Raw genomic sequence first — 22399 nt, 5'->3', positions numbered from 1 at the left:
CCACAATCAAATGGTCTTTTTGAGAGAAAGAATAGAACACTCATTGATATGATAAGATTAATGTTGAGTGAGTACAATGTAAGTCATTCATTTTGGGCCGAAGCAATCAACATGGCTTGCTATTATAGCAACCGACTCTATTGTCACCCCATGATGGAGAAGACACCTTATGAGCTATTGAATGGAAGAAAGCCCAACATAGCATACTTTCGTGTTTTTGGTTGTAAATGCTACATATTGAAGAAAGGCACTAGATTGAGCAAGTTTGAAAAAATGTGATGAAGGTTTCTTTCTTGGTTACTCCACTACTAACAAGGCATATAGAGTTTGGAATTTGGCTAGTGGTACTCTTAAGGAGGTTCATGATGTGGAATTTGATGAAACAAATGGTTCTCAAGAGGAAGATGAGAATCTAGATGATGTAAGAGGCACTCAATTGGTCAATGCAATAAAGAATATGGACATTGGTGATATAATGCCAAGAGAGGTGATTGATGTTGAAGATGACAAGAATCAAGTGCTCTCTAACTAAAATGTGCAAGCTAGTGGTTCTCATGATCAAGTCCAAGCAAGTACTATTGATGACAAAGTGCAAGATCAACAACAAGTGGCTAGTTTATCATCTCAATCAAGTGATCAATCAAATATAAGCAATCAAGTGCAAGTGCTTCAACCAACCAATGTTGCAAGAGATCATCCATTAGACACTATAATTGGTGATATTTCAAGAGGTGTGCAAACTAGATCAAGATTAGCTTCATTTTGTGAGCATTTCTTATTTCTGTCATCCATTGAACCTAAGAAGATAGATGAAGCTTTGAAGGATATTCATTGGATCAATGCTATACATGAAGAGCTAAACAACTTCACAAGAAACTAAGTATGGGAGTTAGTTGAGAGTCCTAAGGATCATAATGTGGTTGGAACCAAGTGGGTCTTTTGGAACAAGCAAGATCAAGATGGGATAGTAATAAGGAACAAAGCAAGATTAGTGGCTCAAGGTTACACTCAAGTTGAAGGTCTTGACTTTGGAGAAACATATGCCCCAGTTGCAAGATTAGAAGCAATTAGGATCTTGTTAGCCTATGCTTGTGCCCACAACATCAAGTTGTATGAAATGGATGTGAAGAGTGCATTTCTTAATGGGTACATCAATGAGCTTATGTATGTCAAGCAACCCCCCAGTTTTGAAGATAAAAAGAAACACAACCATATTTACAAGTTGAGAAAGACTTTGTATGGATTGAAACAAGCACCAAGAGCATAGTATGAGAGATTGAGGGATTTCCTACTCTCTAAGTGATTCAAAATGGGAAAGGTTGACACCACTCTCTTCACCAAGAAGCTTGGAAATGACTTGTTTGTAATACAAATCTATGTTGATGATATCATATTTGGGTCAACAAATCAAGATTTTTGTGAAGAATTTGGCAAGATGATGGCAAGTGAGTTTGGGATGTCCATGATTGGAGAGCTTAGTTACTTCCTTGGTCTTCAAATCAAGCAAATGAAGAATGTTATATTTGTGAGTCAAGGCAAGTATATCAAGGACATGCTCAAAAAATTTAGAATGGATGATGCTAAAGCTATTAGCACACCAATGGAGATAAGTGGAAGCTTGGATAGTGATGCTAGTGGCAACATGGTGGATCAAAAGATGTATCGGTCTATGATTGGAAGCCTACTCTATGTGACCGCATCAAGGCCGGATGTGATGTTTAGTGTATGTATGTGTGCTAGATTTCAAGCCTCACCTAGAGAAAGTCATTTGAAGGCAACAAAGAGAATATTGAGGTACTTGAAGCATACACAAAATATTGGATTGTGGTATCCCAAAGGAGCAAGATTTGAGTTGATTGGATATTCGGACTCTGATTATGCGGGATACAAAGTTGAGAGAAAGAGCACATCGGACACATGTCAACTATTGGGAAGATCACTTGCATCTTGGTCATTAAAGAAGCAAAATAGTGTAGCACTTTCAACCACTAAAGCAGAGTACATTTTGACTGGTAGTTGTTGTGCTCAATTACTTTGGATAAAGGCTACTTTGAATGACTTTGGAATCAAATTCAAGTAAGTGTCATTGCTATGTGACAATGAGAGTGCAATTAATGAGGACATGACCTCCATACATATGACCATGCTTGGAAAACCATATGGAGACCAAGGAGATCAGCGAGGCTATCCAAGTCAAGAAGGAGGTCCGAGGCTAATTCGGTTCAAGTCCCCGAGGTGGAGGCCCAAAGCAACTCAAGTTCGAGTCTGTCTCGGGTTCTAGGACCAGTCTGCCATAAATTGGTCACCCAGGACGCATCTAGACTCCATTTTTGATGATCCACATATGGATGGAAATATAATTGGATAAGGAAGCCAACCCAATTGGTTTCACGTCAAAAGACCTTTGGAATCAATAGGAATCATCGAAACAAGTCAGCGTCCAGAATCTGTCAGGGTGCTACGACACCATCTTTTGGTCCGTTGGACCGTGTATCGTGTTTAGGCCCATTAGGGGCGCGTCCAGGGGGGGTGATGCCTAAGACTCTATAAATATCAGCCGTCGCTCTCCTTAGGGTTTGGGTTTTGTTTAGTTCTTGATTTCCTCGTGAAATAGACATTGTTTTGATGCAACTATGCCGCCAAGGCTGCTTGCTGTGAACCAGAGCCCCAGTTCTTGATCTTGTTCGCCTATGGCGATTAGTCCTTTCAAATAAAGACTTGAACTCCTTCTTATCTTCATAAGCCTCATATTTATTTGCAATTTTAGATTGCGTTTATCTCGTTCTTGCTTGTGTTCTCAATTCACTTGCAGGAAAGCCTTCTCGGCGAGGTTAATCGCGTTCGCGTGGTTGATAACCAACGGAGCAGTGGTGTAATGGTTGTGGGGGTCCGAATCAGTCTTGGTTCGAAGCCTAGATTGTGAATGTCAAGTCTCCACCAATCGACGCTATCATACCTTTCGGAAGATCAGGCCTAGTCTACATCAAGTGGTATCAGAGACCTTGTTGCCCGTTAGGTATAACTTTGTTTTCCCCTTTAGATTGCTACTATTTTTGTTTTACCTATAGTCCACAAAAAGCCAAAAAATATACACTATCACATATCTCTAGTCCTATAGCCCCACTGTGCCTTTGCAATTTTTTTTAATTTCAGTTTGCTTTATTGAACTGTCGTCCCTCGCTGCGTCTTAGTGTTCGTTGTGTTCTGATCTTGTTCTTGGTCTAGTGTCAAGTCTTATTTCCTAGTGTGGCTTGCATCAGATTAATCTCCAGTTTTTCTTTGGATCTAAAATAGCCACGGAGTGGGTTGCGTGATTGAGTTTGTTTTGTCTAGCAATTCCTTCTACGGCTTCCTCGGTTAAGTATTTTTCTTCCACGGTGGAAATATCTAAAGTCTAATCTCTTATGTGCGGCACTTTTGTGAGATAAAAAACATAAAACAAAGAAAAAGGCAAAGAGGTGCAAAAACCAAAAGAAGGAAAAAAAGCCGCACCTAAAAAAAGAGAGAAAAAATAAAGAAGGAAAGAAAAAGAAAGTGAAAAAAAGTTCAGAAGTGCTTGCATCCTTTTGAGTCCTTGTGCTGAGTTGTATTGTATTGCTTGATTGAACTAGGTTCAGGACCAGTTTGGGCTAGTGACATAGACTAGCTTGGGACTACTTTTCAATCTTGCAATTTTTGAATTAAATTATTGCTATTCCTTGCTACTATATTGTGCCTGTCCAAGCTCCACTTTCTTCTAACCAAGTACAGGTTCGCCTTGCAACTGTTACACTCAAGCTACAACAGTATCACAGTCACCGACCGATTACACCGCCTGTTGCTTTGGTAAGAACACTTGTAAGACTGTGGTAAGACGCTTAAGAGTTGAGTGCCTTATTTTTTTCCTTATCCACAACCTAAGTAGTTGATAGGGATAATACTTTTGTGTTGTCTTTTGTTGTCTTCTAACAATGACAGGTTGTTCGTATCCACCGACTTATGATGGTATAGGTGATGATGAGTACATGGAGTGGGAAATTGTCATCGATAACATATTTGCTACTCGCTTTATGTGTCCAAGGAGGAAGGTAAAAAATGCAGCTAGTGTTTTGTGACATTCTGCTTTATCTTGGTGGGAGTCTTTAGATCCTTCTGATAAACCTCAAACTTGGAATGATATGAAACATCTTATGAGAGAAAATTTTGTTAATCCATCTCTTGTAATTAATTCAAATGATGAGGTGCATCAACTAGATCAATCTCTTGTTATTCCTCCTGCTATGCCTAACCTTTTGTAGGACAATGTACAAAAGAGCGAGGATGATGTGACAAAAAAAGAGATGCTCACAGCCTCATGTGAAAATTCAGAACCATCAACTATTACGCCTGCTGAACATGAGAGCAAAGATAATGGCCACGATGCTAAACTCATAGAAGGTGAGAGTTCTCTTGATGTGCTAAATTTTTTCACCAATCATGCTATGATAGAGCAAATTTTAGTGGAGCCTTCGCTTGATTTACCTTTGTCACAAGATGATTTGCTTGATATTTCTTGTGATGAAGATGACTTGCATGATGATATTTATGTTATACCTATGCAATCATTGAAGAATGATCATGATATATGTGTGCTAAAATCGAGCACTTGTGCTGAGAATAGACTTGTTATTCATAATGCTAGTGAAGTTGATGAACTGAAATTGTTGTCTTCTTTAAATACTTTGGGTTACATTGAATTTGATGTTCTGTGTAATCTTAGTTCTTTAGAGGAGAAACTTTATGCAGATGCTGATTTACCATGGTTCTCTAGACATACATATTATGTTTTTGGTAAATATAACAACCAAGGGCAATATTTGATACAACGAGTTTACATTTGTACTAATCCAAATTCTCCTTTTGTTGTACAAATTAATGATCAACTAGAGGACAGTAAAATCAACACTATTGTTATGCCATATTCCTCTAGTTTTGCTTTTTGAACACAAGTGGAATCCAAAGAAAGGGAGCATATATTTCTTGTTAGTACTAATCGTTTGTAGGATAGTATTGGCAAAGATCATGTGTATTTCAATCGAGCAGACTACATGTCTGTAGGACAAGACATGCTACAAACCTAGACATGTGGTCATGTTCTTTCTCACAACATTGTCCATTCCTATTATTTTGGAAACCTCGTTTGCCCTCATGTTGTGCAGGATCGACTTCAAGCAAAATCGACGCCGGGGACGGCTTTTTGTCAAGAAAGGGAGAATGATGAGGACATGACCTCCATACATATGACCATGCTAGGAGAACCATATGGAGACCAAGGAGATCAGTGAGGGTGTCCAAGTCAAGAAGGAGGTCCGAGGCTAATTCGGTTCGAGTCCCCGAGGTGGAGGCCCAAAGCAACTCAAGTTTGAGTCTGTCTCGGATTCTAGGACCAGTCTGCCATAAATTAGTCACCCAGGACGCATCCGGACTCCATTTTTGATGATCCACATATGGATGGAAAGCTAATTAGATAAGGAAGCCAACCCAATTGGTTTCACATCAAAAGATCTTTGGAATCAATAGGAATCACCGAAACAAGTTAGCATCCAGAATCTACCAGGGTGCTACGACACCGTCTTTTGGTCTATTAGACCGTGTATCGTGTTTGGGCCCATTAGGGGCGCGTCCAGGGGGGTGATGCCCAAGACTCTATAAATAGCAGCCGTCACTCTCCTTAGGGTTTGGGTTTTGTTTAGTTCTTGATTTCCTCATAAAACAGACATTGTTTTGCTGCAACTATGCCACCAAGGCTGCTTGTTGTGAACCAGGGCCCCAGTTCTTGATCTTGTTTGCCTATGGTGATTAGTCCTTTCGAATAAAGACTTGAACTCCTTATCTTCATAAGCCTCATATTTATTTACAATTTTAGAATGCGTTTATCTCGTTCTTGCTTGTGTTCTCGATTCGCTTGTAGGAAAGCCTTCTCGGCGAGGTCAATCGCGTTCGCGTGGTTGATAACCAATGGAGCAGTGGTGTAATGGTTGCGGGGGTCCGAATCAGTCTTGGTTCGAAGCCTAGATCGTGAACGTTGAGTCTCCACCAATCGACGCTATCATACATTTTGGAAGATCAGGCCTAGTCTACATCAGCAATCAAGTTAACCAACAATCCGTTCAACATGCAAGAACAAAGCACATTGATGTCCGCCATCATTTCATAAGAGATCACCAACAAAGGGGGACATTTGCATTGAGAGTGTGGGCACCGAAGATCAACTTGCCAATATCTTCACTAAGCCACTTGATGAGAAGAGGTTTTGCAAGCTAAGGAATGAATTGAATATACTTGACTTCTCCAATATGTGTTGATGCACCCCCCCATTATATGACATGCCTCTCCTTCAAGCAAAGCAAGGTAAAGTTGATTGACATGTCATTCATCTAATGCTAAGGACTTGTTTAGTGCATCTAGTCAATACTATCATGTTCTAGGCTCATTCATAAAAATCAAATGAATTTGATGCTTGTATGGTACCACTATTGCTTGTATATTTGAAATGATCTAGTGGTAGCATATGACATGTTTGTGGGCTTGTAAACCTAGTGTTTGATCTAGAAAATAAGCTATAAGTGTTTAACTCAACATGGTACAAGATAACCCTTATTTGGAGGTGTGAAGAAGCTTGTCTTTGGATCAAACCGAGTTAAATATCTTTTGCAAGTGATCTAGATTGAACCAAATTAGGAAAATGATCCTCATTTCATGTGGTTTCACCCCAACCTATCTATAATTTAAGCTTACCTTTTTGTGCTCATTATTGACAAAGGGGGAGAGAAATTCACAAAGATAGTAAGATAGGAGGAGCAAACAAATGAAAATAAATATAATGACATTGTAAGGGGATCAATAAAAAATGCACACAAGTAGGGGGAGCAAGCTCATAAACTTGTATGTTGTATTTGAATGTGCATTTCATATTTACTTGCATAGCACAAGTTTTAAATTTTAATACCTATGCTTGTATGGTGTATGCTAGTTATATGCTTGAATGGTGAAATGAAAAACTAGCATGCATAGGCTAAAGTAACTAGACTTATGTTCATCGCATGGAAACTAGACCCTTGCTTGTAATGTTGATCTCATGGGGTATTCTAGTTTTTGTGTATGTCTAAGTTACTAATGGTGCTAAGGATGGTATTTTGGTGCACTCCGATTGGTATCACGCTTCAAAGGTCCATCTCTTATACCTTAGCATCATTTGTTAGACATTGTCTCCTATATTTCCTATTTAAGCATATGTGCAAGCTTCAATCCAAACTCTTAGCACATATATAGGGGGAGCAATTGCTACCATATGGGATTTATGAAACTTGTCCATATCCTTTTACACATGGTAAATATGCTTGGGCAAGCAACGTGGATTCAATTAAATCTCAATTCATATCTTTGTGTAAGGGTTTTCATCAATTACCAAAAAGGAGGAGATTGAAAGCTCTAGTTTGGTTTTGGTTAATTGATGAAACCCTAAGTGCTAACCTAGTTTATCAAAGTGATTATGAGATAGGTAGCACTATTCCAAGTGGTGAAGCAAATGAAGATCATGACATGATGATGGTGATTCCATGGTGATGATCAAGTGCTTAGACTTGGAAAAGGAGAAAGAAAAATAAAAGGCTCAAGGCAAAGGTATAAGTGGTAGGAGCCTTTTTGTTTCAGTGATTAAGACACTTAGCGAGTGTGATCATATTTAGATTCAATAGCCGTACTATTAAGAGGGGTGAAACTCATATCGAAATGCGGTTATCAAAGTGCCACTATGATGAGGACATGACACCATCGGATACGACCATTATTTATAAGGTGAGATCATTCCTACATTTGCATAGTGATTTTTGGTACAATTCACTTGGTTCCACATGTACACGTCGTTATTTGAATGTAGGTACAAATATGTCTCAACGTGCAAGTTCATCAAAGTTGAATTTTTGGTTTATCGGCAGCTCGATAGTGCTTCATTGGGAAGGCCATAACTCAGCCATTTAGAGTGCGATCGAGGTCAATGAGCACTTGATGGAAAGCTTGTTTGATAAGATTTCAAATAGATCTGGTCTCATCTCAATATCACATCAGCAAGGCCTCCAAACCATCAAGATATTCTATCGGTATTTTTGCTGGGAGCTACACTGTCATTATGGGCTTGTTATTCATCCTTGGGACCCTGGCCTAAGTGGGAGCACACCCCAAGGACTTGGAGAACCCACCAAGAAAGATCTTGGACGTCCTCCTCCTTGGCCACCACCTTAGAAGGCCAGCAAGGACGTCCAAGCCAAGCCGGAGGCCCAGTCCAACTTGAGTTCGAGTCCATCTCGGGCTCTAGGACCAGCGTGTAGTAAAACGGACGTCTAGGTCGCATACGAACTTTGTTTTTGATGATCCACATATGGATGGAAAGATAATTTCATAAGGAAACCAATGGAAGTGTTCCTACATCAAAATTCCATCAGAATCAATGGGAATCATCAAAACAAGTTGACGTCCAGAATCTATCACGGCGCTGTGTCGTCGTCTTTTAGGCCGTTGGGCCTTGTAACGTGTTGGGACACCTTTAGGATGTGAAGAGGGATCCTTGGATGTCCCTTAGGCTATATAATCAGTAGCCACCACCTACTTTAGGTTTTGGGTTTTATTTTAGATCAATCTGTCATTGAACAGTCGCCGTTATCGATTTGCAAGACCCCAACTTCGAGTGCTTAATCATTCATCTGCAATTGTCACTTTAATTGAGTTGCTTTTTATCTTGTTCTTGCTTGTGTTCTTCGATTCGCAGCAGGAATTAGCCTTCTTGGTGAGGTCAACCGGATTGTGACACGATTGATAACCAGAGGAGACATGGTGCTAAGGTTGCAAGGTTTGGGTCTTTGTGTGAAACCGGATCGGTGTGTCGCTCTCTAAACAAATCGTTGTTTATCTTGAACCTGATAGAAGATCGGGACCCTCGTCTCCATTAAGTGGTAATCAGAGCTTTAGGTATACCATCAAGTTCGAATCTTACCCTTAGTTTGAGTGTTTTTGCTTTTATCCCATAGTCCAATGCCATATTTGTTTCCTATCTATAACCATCCGTGCCATAGCCTTTGCATGATTCAGTTTCAAAGTCCGCTTTGTTGAGTTTGTGTCCTAGGTCAAAGTCTTGTTGCTGGTTTAGATTGTGTTTTTTTCTAGTTTGTGTTTACCTCCACCCGCCGCTATTCCGTATCACCATCGGTTTGCATCTTGTGTCCACTAAATCCTTGATTCGAGCAGCTTCCTTAAAACAGTCATAACTTTTGCATCCGAACTCAAAATAGAAAAAAAATTTATATCTATGGAGAATGCCAAAAAATTTTAGATCTATTTCATCCCAGTATTACTGGGTTCACAAAAATTAGATTTGCGCAATTCAATTAGGAAAATTGAGTTTCTGGGCCCACAAGTTTTGGTATGCATTTTAGAGCACAGTCCTAATTTTCTATAGGCCACATCTTTTATTCAATTGAGCTCAAATTTTTTGTGGTTTATTCTTGTGTGTTCCTTGCTGAGAAAAAAAATATCAAAAGAGCAAAAGCAAGAAAAAAAAGATTGGACAAAAAAATAAAAGATAAAATAGTAAAAGAGAATAGAAGATATCGAAAAGGAGCACATAAGAAACACTCAATAGATCTATTGTTTGTGGTATCTTTTGCCTTGTTCATATCCGTTGCTACCTTTAATACTTGCTTTCTTTCATCCTTGTTTCCTCTCTTATTTATCACAACTGGTGATAGAAACACGTATAGGCCAGCAACTAGGACAAGTGCTCTGGACATTTATTCAATATTGTTGTCTGTCACTGACTTGTGTGCCACATATATATATTTGTTCTTTTTCGTGCCTCCCAAGCTCCACATATACTTCAGATCGGTACAGAAAAAGACCCTTGCAATCTTGGTGTCACACCCTCATAGGTATCACGAACCATCCACTGCTTTGCGTTGGTAAGAACCTTGTAAGAACTTGGTAAGACGTGTGAGAGTGTGATTCCACTTACCCATAAGTAGTTGATAGGGGATTTATATTAATTTCTAACAATATCAAACAACGAGTTTCTGTTTAAGAGTGAATTGCAGGAAATCATGGACCAGAAGTTTGCAAGGATGGACCGAATAAAGAATAATGAGCCCTCACATATAGACTATAATCATCAAGGTATGAGAGGTAAATTGACCATACCATCCTTTTTGGGTCATTATGATGCTGAAGGATACCTTAATTGGGAGATAATGGTAGAATAAAAGTTTAGTGCCCACCTTGTACCTGAGCAATATAGAGTTCGACAAGCTACTAGTGAGTTTAAGGACTTTGCCATTATTTGGTGGTATGGGCTAGTTGCAGAGGATGTTTTACCTGGTACATGGGAAGAACTTAAGATAGCTATGTGTGATCGTTTTATTCCTCCTTATAAACATGAATGGCATAACAAATTGCAGTGCTTAGAGTAGGGCAATATGTCTGTCTAAGAATATTATACAGAGTTTCAAAAGTGTGCAATACGTTGTGGGATAGTAGAGGACATGGAATATACCATTGTTCATTTTTTTTGGTGGTTTGAGGCATGAAATACAAGATATTGTTTTCCATATAGAATTTTATACTCTCAAACGTTTGTTCCAGCTTGCTATGCTTGCAGAAAAAGAATTACAGGAATGTCAGCAAAAGAACCATACCAACATTGGCGACAACCTCAACCAGATTTTAGCAAGGGTGGAGCAACCATTTGCGAAGGTTGAGACTGCGATAAAAAGGTGAGTGGTTACTTTCGCAACTACAACAACATCTTCACCACCACCACCTCCCACACATACTTTGGAGTCTGGTAAAACTTTAAACCATGCTGAAAATGCACAAACTAATAGAGATAGAGCTGCTAATGAAAGGAAAGAATTAGATGTTAAATCTAAATTGCCTTTGTCAAAAAATAATTATTCTAATAATGCTAGTAATAAAGAAGAGCTATGTGAAAATGCTTTTATTATACATATGCCACAACTAGTGAATGAGTATGATGCTTTGGCTTTGGAACCAATTACTTATGCTGAACATAAAAATTTGCTTCCCATTGCTACCAAAAAAGATGAAAAGAAATTATTGTATTCTTCAAATACTTTGGGTTATATTGAGTTTGATACTTTATATGCTCTTAGTAGTTTAGAAGAGAAACTTAAATGTGTTGAATTGTCATGGTTGTCTACTTGTACATATCATTTTATTGGAAAATATAATTATAAAGGAGAGTATATGGTGCATCGTGTCTATATTTGTTCAAATCTGAAATCTCCTTATATTGTGCAAAAGTATGATCAACCAAAGGATTGCAATTGCTATAATCTTGTCATGTCGAGTTCCCCTAGTTTTGTTATAAAGAAACATGTTAAATTTCAAGAAGGAGAGCAATATTGGCTACTACCAACAATGTTTTCTTCAGCTAATCCCAAACCGAGGACGGTTTGTTGTCAAGAAGGGGAGGATGATGAGGACATGACACCATCGGATACGACCATTGTTTATAAGGTGAGCTCATTCCTACATTTGCATAGTGATTTTTGGTACAATTCACTTAGTTCCACATGTACATGTCGTTATTTGAATGTAGGTACAAATATGTCTCAACATGCAAGTTCATCAAAGTTGAATTTTTGGTTCATCGGCAGCTCGACAGTGTTTCATTGGGAAGGCCATAACTCAACCATCTGGAGTGCGATCGAGGTCAATGAGCACTTGATGGAAAGCTTGTTTGATAAGATTTCAAATAGATCTGGTCTCATCTCAATATCACATTAGCAAGGCATCCAAACCATCAAGATATTATATCATTGTTTCTGTTGGGAGCTATATTGTCGTTATGGGCTTGTTATTCATCTTTGGGACCCTAGCCCAAGTGGGAGCACACCCCAAGGACTTGGAGAACCCACCAAGAAAGCTCTTGGACGTCCTCCTCCTTGGCCACCACCTTAGGAGGCCAGTAAGGACGTCCAAGCCAAGCCGGAGGCCTAGTCCAACTTGAGTTCGAGTCCATCTCGGGCTCTAGGACTAGCGTGTAGTAAAACGGACATCTAGGTCGCATACGAACTCCGTTTTTTATGATCCATATATGGATGAAAAGATAATTTCATAAGGCCATATCAAAATTCCATCAGAATCAATGGAAATCGTCGAAACAAGTTGATGTCCAGAATCTATCATGGCACTGCGTCGTCGTCTTTTGGGCCGTTGGGCCTTGTAATGTGTTGGGACACCTTTAGGACATGAAGAGGGATCCTTGGATGTCCCTTAGGCTATATAATCAGTAGCCACCATCTACTTTAGGTTTTGAGTTTTGTTTTAGATCAATCTATCATTGAATAGTCGTCGTTATCGGTTTGCAAGACCCAACTTTGAGTGCTTAATCATTCATCTGCAATTGTCACTTTAATTGAGTTGCTTTTTATCTTGTTCTTGCTTATGTTCTTCGATTTGTAGCAAGGATTAGCCTTCTTGGCGAGATCAACCGGATTGTGACACGGTTGATAACCAGAGGAGACGTGGTGCTAAGGTTGTAGGGTTCGGGTCTTTGTGATCTGAAACTGGATCGGTGTGTCGCTCTCTGAACAAATCATTATTTATCTTGAACCTGATGGAAGATTGGGACCCTCGTCTCCATTACACTAGATGCTCTAACTCATTGCATATGCATTTAGAATCTAGTGGAGTGCTAACACCCTTGAAAATGTTTATGAAAACATGCAAACACACATGCACAAAGGTGATACACATTGTGTTTAGCACTTGGGAGCAAGGGTTCAAAACTCCATCGGCGCCCTGTATAGAAAAGATAGGGTTTCTTAGAGTGCACCAGACGCTGGTCATGCAGTGACCGGACGCTGGGGTCTTGTGTCCGGTCAGTAGCAGCAGTGAGCGCGCCATCTTGATCTTTTGACCGGACACTGGCGTGAAGTGTGACCGGACACTTAGGGCCTGCGTCCGGTCAGTGCTCACGTACGCTGACATGGCAGCACACAGAGGAGACGGTGAGTGACCAGACGTGTCCGATCGTGAATGGAACCTTACTAGAAACGACCGGACGCTGGGATCCTGCGTTCGGTCACTTCGAAGCAGCGCGTCTGGTCACAACTTAAATGTACTAATGACCGTTGAGATCAGGCGATCAATGTTTGAAGCAAGGGCCATGTGGCACGCATCGTGCAACTAGACGCTGGGGTCTAGCGTTCGGTCGATCTAACCGGCGCATGTGGTCACCCCGTTTTTCAGTGGACTGAGGAGCCAATGGCTCTATTTCGTGGGGGCTTCTATTTAAGCCCCATGGCTAGCTCAAGCTCACTCTCTTGGCCATTTGCATTGATATAGCAACCTTATGAGCTTAGCCAAAGCCCTCCCACTCATCTCCATCATTGATCCATCATCATTGTGAGATTGGGAGAGAATCCAAGTGTATTGCTTGAGTGATTGCATCTAGAGGCACTTGGTATTTGTGTTTCACTGCGGGATTCACTTGTTTCTCTTGGTGGTTGCCGCCACCTAGACGGCTTGAAGCAGCGAGGATCGTTGAGCGAAGGTTGGTGATTGTCTCCGACTCCGATCGTGGTGATTGTGAGGGGTCTTGTGCCTTCCCCGACGGAGCGCCGAAAGGTAACTCTAGTGGATTGCTCGTGTCATTGAGTTACCTCAGTTGTGGGTAGGTTCTTGCGGTGTCCAATTGTGTGGACGAGGTTCGTACAACACCTCTTAGCCGTCGAACCACCAAGTGTTGGTTGACACAACGGGGACTAGCGTGCTGGCAAACACGTGAACCTCGGGAGAAAAATTGGTTGTCTCTTGCCCTTTGGTATTCTCCCGATGATTGATTTAGTATTCATCTTGTGATTGGTTCACTCCTCTACACGGCAGTATAATCACCCTACTCACTCATTTATATTCTTGCAAACTAGTTGTAGCAAGCTCTTTAGTGTAGCTAGAATTGAGAGCTTGCTTTATAGTTTAAGTTCATCTAGTGAAGCTCTTTAGTGTAGCAAGTGTGAGAGCTCTTAGTGAGTAGTGACATAGCAAATTATGTGTTTTGTGATCGTAGCAACTAGAATCATTGGATAGATGGCTTGCAACCCTTATAGAGCTAGAGCAAGTTTATATTTTGCTATTTATTATACTAATCAAATTGCTCTAGTTGGTTTGTAGATTTTTAAATAGGCTATTCACTCCCCCCTCTAGCCATATTAGGACCTTTCATACTATCATTAGAATTAGCCTTAATACCAAGAGATAGTTCTTGTTTCTCCTTTTATTTATTATTAGGACCCAGAAATAAAAACAAGATTTATGTTGAATAACTAATGCAAGGGGTTTAAAAGAACTTACGAGGCTAAATGAAAGCATGCAAGCCTATCCATGTAAATTAGAAATCAAAGATAAAACATATATGTTTTGAACAAATGGATCTATTGTTTTGCTATTTGGTTCACAAAAGAAGTCTCCATGTTCGCTTTCCGTCCCTAAAAATTACTAAGTAAATCATTTAAACAAATAAAAACAAAATGATCCACTATACCATTATGATAGGGAACACATTATTGATTACTAGAAATTAAAGGTGACATGTGATAGTCAGCCCATCACTAGTGATGATCATCGTTGACAAGTGCAAACTACACACGTCGTTATATATGTCCCCATGGCCTGATGAGGCATAGAAAGTCATAGAAAATAACTAGTTACTTTAAATCTCCATCATATCAAAACCCAATATTTTTTGCTTTAGTAAAAAATGATGGACTCGGTGTTTGCCCTTTTTTATGTTGTCGGTGACACCTAACTCTCTTCTCCTATCACTATTGTCCCTTGCTCTTCTATATAGCTAGCAACAATCTTGCAACTTTATAGATGATGTAAATAAAAACTAAAAATACAAGTTAATGATTTGTAGGCATTTAGGAGTGCTTGATAACCGAATCTTGTCCCCTTTGCGCAATTCATGTTTTGGGTATTTTCATAAACAAGTGAACAACACATTTTATGATTTTTTTTCGTTCTTCTTTCATACACCATACACCAATGGCTGATGTCATATTAGTGTTTTTGACTTTGTTTATGGTAGGCGGAATCATGGGTTCATCTTTCCTGCAGCAGGTTTTTGCTGCATCATATAACTAGCCTTCGTTTACCTTTTTGGTTAAAACAAACGATAGATCTATTAAACTCCATGCATCTGCACCGGATAATCATGAAGCAATAATGCTTAGTCTTCCTAATTTTCCTCCATTTTAATGCTTTACATGCATATGGATATGTTCAACCTATTGATTTATTCAACATATGGTACTAATTTTGTTATTTTGATTTCATTTCATTTAGGTTGTCATATATATGGTAATGTAGCAGCAGAGAGTAATGGCTCCGCAAGTTCTGTTGATTCTTTGTCTATTAAAGATAGCAAGAGTTTAGAGGGACATTATGATCTATTGAACCATCTGAGGAATATCCCTAGAAATGACAGTTGTGCGTAATCTAATCTCTCTTCTTCAGTCTAGTTATTTTTTTGTAAATATGATTGTTTTCTCTAATCAATTTCTTCGTTAGTACGTATAGTGTTATGCTACCTGGTGCTAGCAGCCCCACAGGAGTGGGGTCTGAATCTTCCATATCTAAATAGGAGAACCCCACTAGCAGAATTCTCTATGATTTGGTGACACCACATCACCAAGGACAACATCTCTGCACCTTGTGAATTAAACCGTATGTGCCTCTTCCTTTCGTTGTCTCTTCAGTTCTCCCTCATGGCCTACCCTCATTGATTTTGTACCGTATTAGATGCACTCACGAGAGAATCAAAAGGGTCTGAAATCTGAAAAGTTCATGGTGATCGTTTCTGACAGGCCGGAGAAGCCCTTGGCTCCTGCCCATGGCTGCCATCGCCGCTGGCCCCTACATGTGGTGGGCTCAGGTGCCGCCAGATGACCCGCTCAGGCTCATGTTGCCTCTGGACGGCGGGCTGCTCGGCCCTGCTGCCATGCCCGACGGCGCGAGCTTAGTGTCTGACGGTGATGGAGCAAATTGATGCTGCGGCTTGGAGTTTATTGTCATGATGTGTACTGTACACAAATGAGTTAAGATTTTTTGTCTTGGTCATTTCATACCAGATCACGATGATTCTTTAGATTTATATGAGATGTTCAGAACATCACGACAGCTACACAAAATTCATATATATGATCACAAATTAACATGTCTGTATTATGTCTTCACTATTTTTTTAACTCATGAATCATTCTTTTTGTATCGCTATAAAATTACCTCAGCAACGCGCGGGGTATCATCTAGTAAAAGAAAAAGGACACACCATAATATGCAATCTTTATATTTCCTTTTATGATATGATCATTTATACCATTCCCGTTGTTCAAAATATACGATGGTTAGGAAGTTCATGTATACATGGTTCCCATAATTTGGTTCAGAAAAAAATATTGCACATTGCTTGCATACCAGCAAAAGTTGAAGAAGTGTTTACGGTTTAAAACAACCATGCTATATTTATGATTAAACATTGTACAATAAAATTTAATAACATAAATCCATTGAGAAAATGCAACAATTTTGGAACCCAGTTATTTTTAACATATTCTTCCTGCTTCTATTAGCGAACTTACATGTACTTTGACAGCATGTGCAACATGCATCAGGTTCACATGTAAAAGAACGGGATATCATGTTTAAATCAAAATATGCCTGATCTTCCTCCATTTGTGTTCTAAACTTGCAAAGCTTATTATGTTGCTTGACTTCTACTTTTCTACGGTTTGTATTAGTCGTATCTCTTGCAGCTTTCACTAAAAAATATATTTCTGTCTAAATCTTGCTGAATCTAGGTACTTCTTCTAAATGGTTCACATGACACAGAGACTTGGGTTGTCTGCCTCTGACTTTGTCACCACAATTACTGATTCTCTAAAGCGGACATATAGAGATCCTCACAAAAGCTTAAATAATCGTGTAAGTTTGTTCTATATTCCTCTTAAAGTTTACTAGAAGAATATGGAGCTATGCAGGAGTCAGCCATTCAACATATAGCTCTTGCTTGCTCCAAAATTTGGCATTATAGTTTTGTTAATGCAGGTGTCATTTTTCTACTAAGATTGTCCATTGATTATTTCTCTGCCTTTATGTGCAACCCAATGACTATGTATTGGTTGCATAAGGAGGCCAAGTTCCTTTAGATGTTGAAAATTTGTCTTCTCAGGGAATCTTTCATGTTCTAAGTATCTCTATTTTATTGGCTATGATGGTCTCTATGTTTTGGAGTATGTGCTATAGAATTACCACTATATCTATAGATTTAAAGGGTAATATAATTGTATCGACATTTTTTAGATGAATCAATATCAGGCTTATGATACATATAAATTGTGATTCACCTAAGATAGATACTTTTCCGTTTGGCTGCGTGCCTTCGTAGTTTCAGGTCCTAGATGTTTTCTTTTTCCTCTAACTAATCATCTTTCATGATCATACTAAGTCTGGCGGACCACATTGCCATGACAAGCCTCAGTCGCCAAGTGGACAACTTTGCCAATCATTGGATTTTTTTAACACCATGGCAAAATGAGTCTCCATATCCAACTGGAGCATTCCTGTACTATCCCAAACTTATTCTTCCCTTCTAGGAAGGGATCAAATAGGGACCCATCTGTAACTAATTTTACTAATCTCTTGCTTCCATGTATAGTTATATGATGTGCTATATTTCCGGCTTGGTGCCCCGTCCAAAGCCTGGGGGTACCTACTAGTTTTTTTCACTAGGGCCTCGTTTAGATTGCGAAAAAATTTCAACCCGATGAATAGTACCACTTTCGTCTTATTTGGCAAATATTGTCCAATCGTGGACCAACTAGGCTCAAAAGATTCATTTCGTGATTTTCAACTAAACTGTGTAATTAGTTATTTTTTTTACCTACATTTAATACTCCATGCAAGCGGTTAAAAATTGATGTGATGGAGAGAGAGTGAAAAAACTTGGAATTTGGATGGCATCTAAACAAGGCCTAGGTTACAAGGGAGTTTTAGTTGCATATCAATACTTTAGTTTGTCCTTTGGATTTTTCCCATGAGGTTTTTAGATGAGTTATGAATTTAAAAAAGGACAATCGAATGAAGATTACAAGGAGCAAAAAGAGTGCTAGAAATAGATAGTTATAGATCAATTGGCATTCGCAATGTCAGTAGCATTTATTGATGATGCCATACTGAACCTTTTGTGAAGGGACGTGTTCGTTTCAAACAGGCATGAACTCATCCCTCGTACGAGTATATATATATGTAAATGTAAACATAGTAGGGACGTGTTCATTTGAACACATACACCAATCAGTACAATCATTCGTTCGTTCCTTCAGTTTCTTGCTCTCATTTTCATTCACAAACTTCCGATGATTCCCACATTGGCGGTGTGGTGTCCCTGATCCGCTGGCCGTCCATTAACGATCGTGCGGTGCACCGGCCGGTACTGCCAGAGGCAGGTAGGAGTTCCTGTTGCACTAGCAAGTACAGCAAATAAAGTTGGCGGCTTGCATTGGCCATGGGCTCGTGTTTCCCTGTTCCTGCTCCCGCGTTGCTCGAGAAGCAAGAGTGTTTATTACAGCGTTAGTTCTTCCCGCCGGATGAACCAGCACGTAGATCAAGTACGGAGTATGCAAGTAGTAGATCATATGGTTGCATCAACCATAACCAACCATATTGAGCCGGATGACCAGATAAGCAACGACTTCTGAACTAACTGTCTGGAATTTCGTCTCGTCAGACCCTTTGATCCAGACATGACCGTCACTGCCGCGCCTCTCACAGTCTGTAATCCGGGGTTTCGCTGAAATTTAACCTATGCTAATATTTATATAGATTTATTATGAGAGAAAAACGCTATCTGTTCTCTTCAGTATATTAATTTTGAAATACAACATCGTTGTCGTCACGAGAAGAGTGTACATGCATAACGAACCCGCAGCTGCTTGGTCAGTCAGGGACGTCGACGTCGCCTTTATGCGCCCGCAATTCTCAGTAGCGAGCATCTGCAGGCTCTACCAGTCAACCTGGGTCTTGAGCCGTCCACCAGAACGAACGGCGCCAACAAACAAATGCCATCGAATCAAGACACCGGTGAAAGCACGCAGGAGCACGACCGAAAAGCATCGACGATGCATGCAAAAAGGGGAAGAGAGCAACGCAGCCAACAACAGGCTACTGTATCTGGCTTGCATGATGCCACGATCACTGATCATGAAAGTGATGGTATATCAATCAAAGAAGCAAAGAAACTTCAATACACGTTTACTTACACGTTTCTTGGTAAATTTAAACAACCCTCTAAAAATAGAATATACTAGTAGGCTTTAAAAAAATATGAGAAGTTTCAAAGAATAGTAGTAGTAGAACTAGAGTAGAACAGTTGGCGACCGGTCGCCAACACGAACTGACTCACTCGAACAAATCTTCAGGCTATGCTTTCACGAATTATTACTCTCTGTTTTTCTTTCTTTCTTTCCATCCTTCCACTCCTTGTAGGAATTTGTAAACGCTCAGATCCAAATCCAGCTAGATCTTGCAAAATTTCCCCATCTCCCTCATCAGAATGGTAAATTCCGGAGAGAAGTGACTTGAATGGCCTCACCAAACCCATTTAATTTACTTATTACTTACTCCTGTCTTGTACTTGTACGCTTATCTACACATTGAATTCCCAGTGTCTCCTCCGCAGCACGGATCTTGGCGCACGGACGAGACGGATCTTCTACGCGCAGGGCGCCGTGGCCGGCCCTGCTGCCGCGCCACGGAACTCGTCGATGACCGGGGCCAGGTCGCGCGGGTGCACCTCCATCCGGAGCCCGTGCTTCATGAACAGCGTCAGCGACATCTTCTGCTCCACGCGGTGGCCCTGCGCCACGGCCAGGCGGTGGCGCAGGAGCACGCTTCCGGCGATGTTCTTCATCTGCAGGTACGCAAGGTCCTTGCCGAGGCAGATCCGCGGGCCGGCGTTGAACGCCACGAACCGGTACGAGTCGTGCGGCTCGAAGCGAGTGCCGTCGGCGGACAGCCACCGCTCGGGGCGGAACTCGAGGCAGTCCTCCCCCCACACCGTCTTCATGCGCCCGGCCGAGTAGATGGAGTAGGTCACCGACGACCCCGCCGGCACGAACGTGCCGTCCGGGAGGTAGTCGTCGGCCACCACGTGCTTGGAGTCCTCGGGGACGGACGGGTACAGGCGCAGGGTCTCCGAGAGCGCCGCCTTGAGGTAGACCAGGCGGTCCAGCTCCTCGAAGGTGAACGGCGACGCCAGCCACAATGCCGGGTCGTGGGAGCCGCGGGACACGGCGAGCGCGGCGCACAGCTCGCGCACGATCTTGCGCTCCACGTCGGGGTGCGTGGACACGAGCCAGAAGAACCAGGAGAGCGCCACGGAGGAGGTGTCGCGGCCGGCGAGGATGAAGTTGAGCGCCACGTGCTGCAGCGACTCGTCCGAGTAGGAGCCCTTGCGCATGAACCGGGACAGCAGGTCGTCGTGCGCCACCATCGTGGTGTCGCACTTGCCGTTGCCCGCGAGCTCGAGCTTGCGCGCCTTGATGACGGCGGCGAGGTACTGGTCCACGTGCGCGACGCTGCGGGCCAGCGTGGTCTCCATGCCGAGGCCCAGCCACTTCTTGCACCGCCACAGGCACTCCGGGAAAATGAACCGGTTGAGCGTCGCCTCCGTGGCGCGGTCGAACGCCGTGGCGAAGGCGTTCTCCGGCAGGCCCGGCCCCAGCGTCTCGGGGTCCTTGCCGAACGCGAGGCCGCAGATGTTGTCGAAGGTGAGGCGGAGGAGCAGGTCCTGGAGGTCGACGTGCGTCCCCTCGGCGGCCGCCTCGTCCAGGATGGGCAGCAGCCGGAGGTGGATGGAGCGCGACACCCAGCGGGACATGGCGGTGCGGAGCGTGCGCGTGGTGAACTCGAGCGCGGCCGTCTTGCGCTGCGCCACCCACGTCTCCCCGTCGGAGTTGAAGATGCCGTCGCCCAGCAGGTCCCGGAAGACGGCGTGCCAGAAGGGGCCCTTGGGGTAGTTGTCGAAGCGCGCCTTGAGGACGTGCTCCAGGTTCCGCGGGTCGCACGTGACAGTGACCAGCCCGCCGCGGCGCGCCACCCCGGGCACCGCGAAGATGCACGTCTGGTAGGTGCCGCCCGAGCGGCGCAGGTTGCCCACGATCCACTCGTGCATGTCCTCGGCGTGCTGCACCAGCCCCGGCAGGCTGCCGAGCACCGGCCACACCCGCGGCCCGCTGAGCCCCCGCGACAGCCGCCAGAACCACGCCATGTACGCGGCGGCGACCGCCACCACCACCGCCCACGTGCCCACCTCCATTGCCGCTTGCCGGCCGGCCGGCGATGGATCAGCTACACAGCAAGCACCGACGGATCCGATCGGATCGACGAGAATGAAGATGAAGCTGGCTGGCTGTGCTAGCTAGTGTAATGCAGTAATAAAGTGACTCCACATGGAGCAAGCAATGCTGCGATGGGAGGTGACGGGATGGCAGAATGCTGCAGGGGTTTTATAGAACTGGTCGGAGCTTTGCTGCTTGCACAGTTGAGAGGGATGGAGATTAATTGCTGGCAGTCTGGCACAGTACGCAGCACTACCACCACCAGTACACTAGTATACACTCCCACGAGAGGGAGCACTCCTATCTGCAATGCAACGACCAGCGTGTTAAAAAACTGCCGTACCGTGGATGCGGCAGCTGCGTACACGTACAGGTACTCGCCACAACGCGTGCGTACTGTACATGTACCGTGGATGGGTGATCGATCAGGGGCTGAACGAAAGCAAAAACACTTCACCGGCGAAGAGGCGGCCAGATGACCGGCCGGTGGTTGTGGATGGCGGCTAGTAGTAGGCGGTCGAACGAGAAAAACGGCACGGGCGGTCGCCCATAAATTGCTGCCAGGGGACGTTCGGTGGCCGGGCCGCGCGTGGCGTGTTACCCGCCAACTGGCCGGCGCGCTCGCAGCGCTCGCACGGGCCAATCCGCCGCGACGTCGCGCACCTAACCGTGCCAAGGCCATTGAATGCACGGCCGGGGAGGCATTGAAGCCGAGCGCAGCTAGCTGGAACCGGCTTGGCTTGTCCAGCACCGGGATCCACCGATCGATCGATCGAGGATGGCGCGAGTGGGTGGACTCGGTGGACCGGCCGGAGGCCCGACCGATCAGTGTGGCGGAGCTAGATAGTAGTGGCACTGTAGAACGCGATGCAGGTGGAGTGAATGCTGGCTGCTTCGAGCCGGTGCACGACTACGGCTTCGCCTGGTTGGCTGGCTGATTTCTCAATGCGGGGAGATGAGGTAGCAGAAGCATG

The 22399-nt window shown here is 42.8% G+C and overlaps 1 protein-coding gene across 1 annotated transcript; it reads right to left on the bottom strand.

Annotated features, from left to right (window-relative positions):
• Window positions 1–19411: 19411 nt before the first annotated feature.
• Window positions 19412–21855, bottom strand: LOC136477397 (cytochrome P450 86A2-like). Its single transcript, XM_066475552.1, has one exon. The coding sequence runs from the start codon at window positions 21401–21403 to the stop codon at window positions 19799–19801; it is 1605 nt and encodes a 534-aa protein (XP_066331649.1). The 5' UTR covers window positions 21404–21855; the 3' UTR covers window positions 19412–19798.
• Between the last annotated feature and the right edge of the window lie 544 nt (window positions 21856–22399).

Source organism: Miscanthus floridulus, chromosome 8 (assembly GCF_019320115.1).
Source record: "Miscanthus floridulus cultivar M001 chromosome 8, ASM1932011v1, whole genome shotgun sequence".
NCBI classification, from domain to species: domain Eukaryota; kingdom Viridiplantae; phylum Streptophyta; class Magnoliopsida; order Poales; family Poaceae; genus Miscanthus; species Miscanthus floridulus.
The sequence above is the reverse complement of the archived record's forward strand: the minus strand, read 5'-3'. Positions and strand labels throughout refer to the sequence as shown.

Bases quoted from the DNA above. Each gene is read 5' to 3' on its own strand.
- LOC136477397 (XM_066475552.1), bottom strand. From the start codon at position 21,403: ATGGAGGTGGGCACGTGGGCGGTGGTGGTGGCGGTCGCCGCCGCGTAC.